This window comes from Canis lupus, chromosome 13 (assembly GCF_003254725.2).
Source record: "Canis lupus dingo isolate Sandy chromosome 13, ASM325472v2, whole genome shotgun sequence".
Taxonomy (NCBI): Eukaryota; Metazoa; Chordata; class Mammalia; order Carnivora; family Canidae; genus Canis; species Canis lupus.
This window is the reverse complement of record NC_064255.1, coordinates 62,921,982-62,931,851: the sequence shown is the minus strand read 5'-3', so window position 1 is coordinate 62,931,851 and position 9,870 is coordinate 62,921,982. Positions and strand designations below refer to the sequence as shown.

Genomic DNA, 9,870 nt, shown 5'->3' with positions numbered 1-9,870 from the left:
CTCTTCCTCCCCTTCCATAAGGTACTCTTTTGGGGGTGAAGTCATTATGCCCAGCCCACACCCAGGAGTACATAGTTACATTTCATCTCTTTGAGAAAGGAGTATCTGTGTAAATTATTTGGAATTCTTCTGCATGGGAGATTTGTCTCTTCTCCATTTATTTATTCACTCAACCATTTATTTACATCAGTATGGACTCATGACTATTTTTGTTATGTTTGGGGTTTACAATATTTATTTTGTTCTCAATTTGTTCAAACTTTGGGCATAGTTCCAGCTTTCAGTTGGCTCCTGTTCTTCTTTGACATGCCCTCATGGGTTTTTTTGGAGGGAGGCACTTCCTTACTTCCTAGAGCTGGATGCTTAAGACTTCTTGTATAGTCTTGACCCAGTCCCCTGACCAAACATTTCTCAAAAAAATCCTTGCTTCATTTTATTGGAAAATGGTGTGCTTGTTGCTACTGGAGTGTCGTCACATCTAGGTCCTATCAGTAGATGAAAGAAGGAAATATATCTGTATTTACTAACCTCTTTATAAGTATTTCCTTTTTAAAATTTTTTCTTTATTTGTTCATGAGAGACACACAGAGAGAGGCAGAGACATAGGCAGAGGGAGAAGCAGGCTCCCTGCAGGGAGCCTGCTGTGGGACTTGATCCCAGGACTCTGGGATCATGCCCTGAGCCAAAGGCAGATGCTCAACCACTGTGCCACCCAGGTGCACGTCTTTATAAGTCTTTATTTATGCATCCATCTATATCTATACTAAGCTAACTATGAATTCATATTGATATCTCTAATTCTAATCCATCACTACATAGACAATTTTAATCTCTTCCTCTTGCTTATCTGAGAGCAGCTACTCCAACAGTGAGGACTGGCTTTCAACATGCATTCATTTATTTAGCTGTTCAATTACATTTTTCAGTTATATATGTAGCAGCATCAAATTGTCAATCCATATTCTCTTATACCACAGATTTTTTTCAAGAGTCAAAATTTCAAAACTTAAATCTGTAAGAACTAATGTATTATATTTAAGGCAAGTATAAAAATGGCATTCATTCTAATCCTAATAAATGCTACACAGAGCATACCATATTTAAATCAGAGTTCATCTATTTTTGTTCACTATAAAATCTGATCAAAATTTTAAGTGATTGGGGAAGGTATGGATTGAAACATAAAACACATAGCTTACATAAAATCTATGCAATATTACTTGTACTTCTCTTTTGAGATTAAAGAAAATGATAGTAACCTGGGAGAGTGAAAAGAAACCTTCAGGAAAAAATTTAGTAATAGAAAAGGACTTATAAATAGAAGTCAGCGTCCATTTCACATCAGAGTAGAGGCCTCATTCAAGCTTTGCAGGAGGATTCCATAAATAAGAGATTTTTTTTAAACATCCAAATATATTTTAAATAGAATCAGTAATAACAAACTTTAAGACAAGTTTCAAATGAGCTGTTTACTAAATGTGACTGGTGTATAGTCAGAAAAGAATAAAACTAGTGTAGAAAGTCAGTAGCAGGCTAACTCACATAAGTCATACTCAGGCTGCTGAAGACCAGTAGAGACCTGAGCAGAAACAGGTTGTCGCTTTAATAAAACATGTCTCTATATGGGATTCCTACAAGGGGCATAGTGAAAACCTTTGGAAGCATAAGGAAAAAGTAAATCCTGGCAGAGGTATCTCTTAGCTTGCTTTCCCATAAGCATTTAATTTAGGGAAACACTAAAAATATAGATGTGAAGGTATTTTGAACAGCAGGGGATAAATGGCAGATTAATTTAAGAAGCAGACAGTGAAAAGAACCGCATCATATCATGATAAAAACATGAGCAAAATTGTGCCCTATGAAATCGAATTGCTAGATACATTAAGATAGGCCTTCAGCCCCAGCACCATGATTTTTTACAAAGCTGTTGGAACATTCCTCTAGATAGGTCTGAAGCAGACTTTACGTGGAAATATCTGCAAATATTTTCCCCGTCGTGGTTTTCCAATATACTCTTAAGTCTATCAGCTTACTAAATGATGTTGGAAAGTCTTGTAACAATAATATTTATCTAACTTGATTTTTATTTATGGGAATGCAAAAAGTGTAGAAAGTCCTCTTTCTTAACTCACTGGGAGTTGGGTTCTTTGACCCTTAAGTAATCTTTTGGAGAATTCCTGATTGCTCCATGTGTAAATCTTGTGGGAACAAACAGCCTGGTATTTACTGTGTTACATCAAAAATTTCCCTATCTGTTGTCTGTGATGTCTGCAAATTCAGCTGATGGTTACTAAATGTCGGGCAATTGCTGGCTTCTGTTTTTTTTTTTTTTTTTTTAAGTGAGTAATGGAGAAATTATTGCTTTTTAAGCTTTTTTTCGTTATGCAGGGTTAATGCAGTCTTAAGCAATTTTTGTTTGCTGTATTACTACCACAAGCCAAAAGCAAAATGGTTTTCCATCTTTTTTTCTGAAGTTTTCAAACCTAGCCTGGATGGCAAAACAAATGTATTATAGTAAGAAATTATTTTCTGCTGATTTGCCAAAATCTTGATAATAAAAGATTTTGCTTAGGTAACCTTAACCTATGAATCTATGTCTTGGTCCATTTCTAGCAAACAAATAAATAGCAGTTATGAAAATTATTTGTATGTTGTACATATGATGTATTATGCATTATAGTATTTTACATTTAATGCAGTTTTAAGGTGAGCACTTTATTATTATCTCTCTATCCCTTTTTATTTTGCGCATGTGTATTTGTATTTTTACATTTATGTTTCTACTTGGTAAAATTGGATTTTTAAATTGTATTCCATATGAATGGATTAAAGTTATAGAGTAATAGATTGCAAGTTCAAGTTTGTGTCAAAGTCTGTGTCTATATAAATAAAACCCATGTCTAGGGATCCCTGGGCGGCTCAGCGGTTTAGCACCTGCCTTCTGACCACCGCGTGATCCTGGAGTCCCGAGGTCCAGCACCACGTCGGGCTCCCTGCATGGAGCCTGCTTCTCCCTCTGCCTGTGTCCCTGCCTCTCTCTCTCTTTATGTCTCTCATGAATAAATAAAATCTTTTTAAAAATTGTTTAAAAAAAAACAAAAAAGCAAAACAAAACCCATGACTACACACATAATTTTACTAATATCACTTCTGCAAAATAAAACAAAAATTTTCAGTTCAGCAAATTGACTGGCTTTTCCTTTTCTCTCGCTCTTGCTCTCTCATGATTCTCTTATTCTTTTACATTGTTCCTTTTTGGCTTGTTTACATGATGCCTAATCTCTAGTTTGATCTATGAATTGCCTTTTTGATAGAATACTTTGCTGTCCTATAGCACTGACAACATAAACGAGAAAGTGGGGGAAAATCTGTTAGCACATTTTAAAGGCGCTAAGGATGAAAATAAGTAGATTTTTAAGGAAATAGTCATTGTTAAGATTTACCAGATTGGTGCAGTTGTTTTCACCTGGCTTCCAATGTTAGACACTGATCATATTAACAATGTGTAATTATCACAGGAAAAGGTTTTGTATAAAGTTGGGAGTTCTTTGATGTTTCAAATTATCTACTTATTTATCAAAATCTTGAGAATAAAAGATTCTGCTTAGGTAACTTTAACCTATGAATCTATTTCTTGATGCATTTTTAGCAAAAACAAACAACAACAACAACAAAAATCCCGTATCTTAACATAGCAATTACGAAAACTAGTCAGTTTTGCTTGTTGAATGTACTATGTGTGTATTTTATAATTAATGCAATTTTAAGGTGAACACTGTTATTGTCTCTAATAAAAATAATAATACAAATGGCAATAAAAATCCCCCAAGATCAGACTGTTCTTTTTTATGGCTTCTCACTTCCTTTCGGGAGGAGACCCAAGAAGAATAGCCTATTAGCTTCACAATTTAAAATGAGGGTAACTGGAATCTACCAGAAGTTTTCAATCCCAAATCTAAGCCCATTAGTGAGTCCATAGTCCATTTAACATAGCTTGATCTATTAATATTTGTTCTCCTTCATGCCAAACTCTAGCCACACTGAAATTATTTCACTTCTCGATTTGTGTCATGCGCTTGCCTGCAAATTACTTCTCCCCTGATGTCTAGACCACCCTTTCTCACACATCCTTCTTCCCTTTGTGGGCTAACTCCTACTCATCCTTCAGACTCTCGTTTACATTTTCTCAGTGAAGCCGAGTCTAGTTAGGTAAGATAACTCTTTGCTACCTGCTTATGAACAATCCTGTATCTTTCCTATGAACATTTTGTTAAAATTACTTGTTTGCTCTCTGTTTTGTTCATTATGTATAAGATCCACAAGATGGGAGACTGCAAAGAGTAGTAAGACAAGGGAACTTGAATCTGAAGAGGAGAATGTGGAAATGAAACTTAGGCAGAACTCTGAGGAAGAAGACACCCTATATAACAGGGTCTGAGAAGAAATATAGGCAGGAAGAACTCACCTTGAGAGGGAAACAATGATTTTAGGAACAGTGAGTACCAGGGTTGAATTTCCAGTTGGTTCCTGCTTGTGCTTTATTCATAAATCTTTCATTAATGTTATTGGGCTGCACATTTTTGTGCTAAAGCATATTGGGAATTAGAGGAGAGAAAGAATTAGCTTTGTGTTCCGCACCACAGATAATGTAGACCCATAGAGGAAATGGCACCTACAGGTACCTGAGTAGTTATAAGGAGCTACATGACATTGGAAAAGCAGGTTGCAATATGAACCAATGAGTGAGAAAAATAGGAGAGGACTCTCTTCCTCTCAACTTTGTAGAGCTTTAAAAGAAAGTGGACTTAAAATAACTAAAAGCATTAGTAAATGAGCTGGGAGGTGGATTAAAGTGAATCAGAGTTCTAAGATCCATCTTTCTTGACCAGAAATGTAAAGTTAGGCATTGATAAGTTGGATTTCTTGAAACTATGAGTTGTTATTCTTCTTCACGTGGTACGTTTTTAGCCATTGTCACTTCAAATGTTCCTAACCCTTTCCTCTCTCCTCTGCCTGGAAAAATCCAACTAGATATAGTAAGACCTTATCCCTAAATCTCCCATGTCTTCTCATTGTTTTTCTCTATTCATTACATCTATATCTCTCTGATGTGAACTCCAGATAAAGTTCTTTGGTTTTAGTTCCTGGATCTCTGATTTTTTTTTTTTTCAGCAGTGTCTACTCTGTTATAAAACTTCTCCACTGAGTATTTTAGTCAAATTATTGCATTTTTACTTTTAAGAGTTTTGTTTGACTTATTTATAAATATACTTGGTCTTTAATCATATTTAAAATTCCTTATCTCATAGGTGTCAGTTTTACTCCCCAATTAGTTGAGAAGTGCCTTATAATGAGTATCAGCTTCCCTCTTTCACAGAGTGCTCAGATGTACTAAGCTGTACAAATACCTGGGTTGGTTAATTAAAAATCGTAAGTCACTGTTATTAGCAAAATGGAATACAATTGGGGAGTTGAGAAAATTTCCATCACTCTATGGAAAGGACTACTGTTTGTAACCCATCTCTGAAAAAAATTTGTTTTTTTACAAAGGTTTATAATTTTCCACATAATATAAAAAACACTGAGAGAAGCATTTTTGTTTGTTTATTAGACTTTATTTACTTATTTGAGAGAGACAGAGAGAGAACAGGAGAGGGGATAGAGACCAAGGGAGAGTGAGAATCCCAAGCAGCCTCCATGCCAAGTGTGGAAATCTATGCAGGGCTGGGTCTCAGGATTCTGAGATCGTGGCCTGAGCTGAAACCAAGAGTCAGACACTTAACTGACTAAGCCACCCAGGAACCCCAAGCATCTATGCTTTTCAACTCAAAATATTATTTTTAATGTAAAAAAATAAATCAATAACTACCAAAGAAAGACAAACACCTGATGACTTTGACAATAAGTTTTATTTTAAATATTTTACATTTTTATTTCCATAGCATCAAAAATAGGAGGAAAAAAAAATCTCTTGGGAAACATATAAAAGCATCTTAAAGTCAAAAAAGTCAGTGTTTAAGAACACAATAAGTAAAATTATAAGAATCTATTTGTATATTATAAATATACAAATTTTAACTGGCAAGAAATTACTTCATTAATATTGCTTGTCGAGTTTTTGCTCTTTGGAGAAACAATTCTAACTCAGGGTTCTGATCATTCAACCCAGCATTGAACAAGGCTGTCAGTGAATAGACAAGACTAGGAGTATCAAAAGTAGGATTGCGGTTCAATTGAAATTTCAGATAAATAATAATATAATAAAAAATTATTGTTTGAAATCAAAATTAAATGAGTATCTCATTTTTAATTTTGCTAAATCTAGCAACCTTGTTCAAAATAGTTCTTTAAAAAAAAAAAAACAAAACAAAATAGTTCTTTAATATAACATCACTAAATACCAAAATAAATATAAATTCACTACCATCATTATACTAACTTATCAACAATGCTTCCTTTCCTATTTTTCCAAATTTATGCACAGATATTCCCATATTTGTTTCTTAAATAAATACATAAATAATAAATAGGCAAACAAGTTTCACTTGAACATAATTTAGACAACATGAGAAAAAGTTAAAGTGCTTCCATATGTCCTCATATTTCTGTGAGGTAGGATGCTTGCTGATACCTTTTCTCCAGTTGAGGAATAAAGAAGAGACCAAGGCAAGGTTGAAAAGGGACTCATGCATCCTGGCCTGTAGGTGAGGTGGAAAGATGTAACAACAACAAAATATATCCAGGATTTCCAGCTACATTTGAATTTACAGCAAACAATGAATAATATGTTTAATGTAAGTGTGCCTAGACATTGAATAGGGCAACATATATGAGACTTTAGAAAAAAACTATTCATTGTTTTACTTAATATTCAAATCTAACTGGGCATACTGTATTTTTATCTGGCAATCCTACACCAGGTCTACACGGGACATGAAGTACTGAAATAGATTTTTTTGAAGTCTCATTGGCATCTTTCCTGAGGAATTCTTGGAAACCACAGAGAATGTGTTTGTTGTTTCACGGATCTTGTTTCTCAGCCCTGAAAATAAATAAAATAAAACAAATTTTAATTAAATGTCTAATAAGGAGGAAAGTATCATTCTTGAAAATATATATACTATGGAAATAAATAATCTCAGATATTCATGTGTTAGAAATACTCTAATTTTCAATTATGAGTAGAAAGATAAATTATCATCTAAACCAGAACACTTCTGAGAATGAAAGGGAACCATATCACTGATACAGGGCACAGGCATAAGCCCAGACTTCACTGGACAAACTGACATGTATGGTCTTCCCAGTTATGAGTACAACAAACTCACTATTGCTACTATTTTTTTGTTTTTTAATTAAAGAGGCAAATTTCCAAAAGAGTAGACTTCCAGCAGCAAGAGGAAATTTATAGGCTAACATTTAGACTATATGTCTCAGGGTAAATGAAGAATCTAAAGTTAAAAAAAAAAAAAACTTACTTCTTTAAAAATATCTGCACAACCTTTTGTACCCATTTTTCCTTGGGGTCCAGGCACACCTCATTTCCATTGAAAAGCTTTACACTGAAATAAAAGAGATATGACTAAATCAGTATTTAGCAGGTTTCAGACATCCCTTTGCCCTTCGAGTTGTAGTTCCTGTAGTATAACCATAAAATGTGGGTCCAAGACATTTTTAACTATGGTGAATGGAAGGTACCATATTTAAATGTCATAGAGACAAAGAATCTTTCCTTTCTGTTCTGCCCACTATTGTATTCCTACACCTAGAATTTTGTTGGATATTTCCACCTTCCTCAATTATGGATTTGCCGAAGTAAAATATCTTTTGAAAGTACTTACATGATTTCTGAGTTTTCACAATGTGGGCCACTGTCAATCACTCTCAGTTCTTTAATATATTTGGGATGGAAAGGTGTGGAGTGTGTTTTTATACACTGGCATCGAAGTTCTGAACTGACTCTTGACAGAACTGCAGCTGTGAAAAAATAATAAAAGCTAGGATTAATTTCATCACAAACATGACTCTGCTGGTCACTTACTTTCTCTCCTTAATTCCAAGTTGATAATTTGGTAACTGTATGTTTGGTAAACATCACATCTTTAGTAAACTAATTCTTGAAGGAGAAGGCTGGATATTCTCCTAGCCCCTAAATTCAGTTAAAAAAAAAAATGCTGTCATTAATGACAACATTGATTGACTTCCTGCATAAGACTTGGAGTTGACTTTGTGAAATGTTGACATCCTTATGGTACTTTTTTTTCTACTTGATATTGTGTAATCTTCTATGATACCACAATGCTATTTATAGGATATAACCTAAAATTCAGTAACAGAAAAATTGCCTTTGGAAAGAATTAATAGCAATAGAAATTGCACAAAGATGTCTCAGATCTTAGCAAAATCTTTAATGCTTAGCAGAAAAAAGAAAAATGTAAGAACTCTATGCTATAAACATTTCTAACTGTATTTCTTTCATGGGAGGGATTCCAAGAAGATTTACAATTTGTTAGGGTGTTGTCTTTAAACCAAACAGGAAATGATAGTTGTCTGAAGTTCGTCAATAAAACAGTACATGTAGTAAAATTACCTGAGTTATCTGCTCAATATTAATAAATAATATGGGTAATTGTGGCCCTAATAAGATATACTCTAGGGCGCTCAGTTGGTTAAGCATCTCACACCTGATTTAGGCTCAGGTCATGATCTCAGGGTGGTTAGATTGGGCCCCACATTGGGCTCCACACTCAGCTGGGAGTCTGCTTGAAATTCTCTCTCTCTCTCTCTCTCTCTCCCCGTCTCTACCCCCCCACCTTTCTCTCACTCTCTAAAAATAAATAAATATATCTTTTTAAAAAGATACACTCTATAGATTTATATTAATGCATTTATATGTATACATCCTATAGAGCACGGAAAATAGGAACAAGATGTCTATATTAATTAAACTTTATACTTTTCTAAGTGTTGTAGAGATAAAATCTAAACAAAGCTTCAATTTAATGTTAAGTGACTGCAAATATTATTTCCTTTACTTGAATAAAAAGGATATTTGTTATTAAAGCATTAAGGGTAATCTTGCTATCTGAGGATCACATTCAGACACAGGAAAACTCTGTAAACCAGAAAAGTCTGCTTACCTTCACAGAGAGCTGCAGAAAGGACAAAAGCTGCCAAGAGAGCAACAGCCAGCTTGGAAGTCATGTTTACACAAGGTGCCTTCGTTCTGGTTTCTTTCTGGCTCTTGTCCCAGACGCTTGTGAGCTCTGCTGTCCCAAAGGACTTCTGTTGGATGGAGAGCTTCTGTGGCATTTTATATTATTCAGAGCAGCAGAGAATATGCAGCCTCATTCTTCAATTATGTCAGAGGAAATTCCACAATATGCAACCAACCTCCTGCCCTTTGAGGGCAGAAGTGAGTCATCATCAAATTTGTCTCATCAGAATTTTGGCATGTTCGAAGTTCTATTTGATCTTTAACATGATTTAATTCATTTTATTTAAAACATATGTCTTTTAAAACATGTTTAAAAATATTTGTTAAATATTCAAGCTTCTTTGATACATTATCAGTTGTACTTTTCCATGTATAAATAAATTTATTGTTGTACTATCTGACGGTTGTTAGAGTAAGGTCATTTATGATTACTTTTTTAGGGCAAGGTCATTTCTTTAGGTAAATTACATGTGTTGCAATGATAGAGAAGGCAATCTTGTCAACCACTTTTATTGAAGACAGATAAGTGGCTCTAATAGATTAATTTCAACAAGGGCATAAGGACAGAATATTCCATAAGCAGTGTGAGCAAAATGTTGAAGAATGAGAAAATGGAGAAAAACAGCACATTCTACATAAAGACATTGCTCAAG

At 34.4% G+C, this 9,870-nt stretch overlaps 1 protein-coding gene across 1 annotated transcript; it reads right to left on the bottom strand.

The window, feature by feature from the left end:
* Positions 1-5,890: 5,890 nt before the first annotated feature.
* On the bottom strand, positions 5,891-9,300 carry CXCL8 (C-X-C motif chemokine ligand 8). Its single transcript, XM_025435787.3, has 4 exons — positions 9,141-9,300; positions 7,842-7,977; positions 7,479-7,562; positions 5,891-7,042 (listed from the first exon to the last, which is right to left on the bottom strand). The coding sequence occupies exons 1-4, from the start codon at positions 9,202-9,204 to the stop codon at positions 7,021-7,023; spliced, it is 306 nt and encodes a 101-aa protein (XP_025291572.2). The 5' UTR covers positions 9,205-9,300; the 3' UTR covers positions 5,891-7,020.
* Positions 9,301-9,870: the final 570 nt, after the last annotated feature.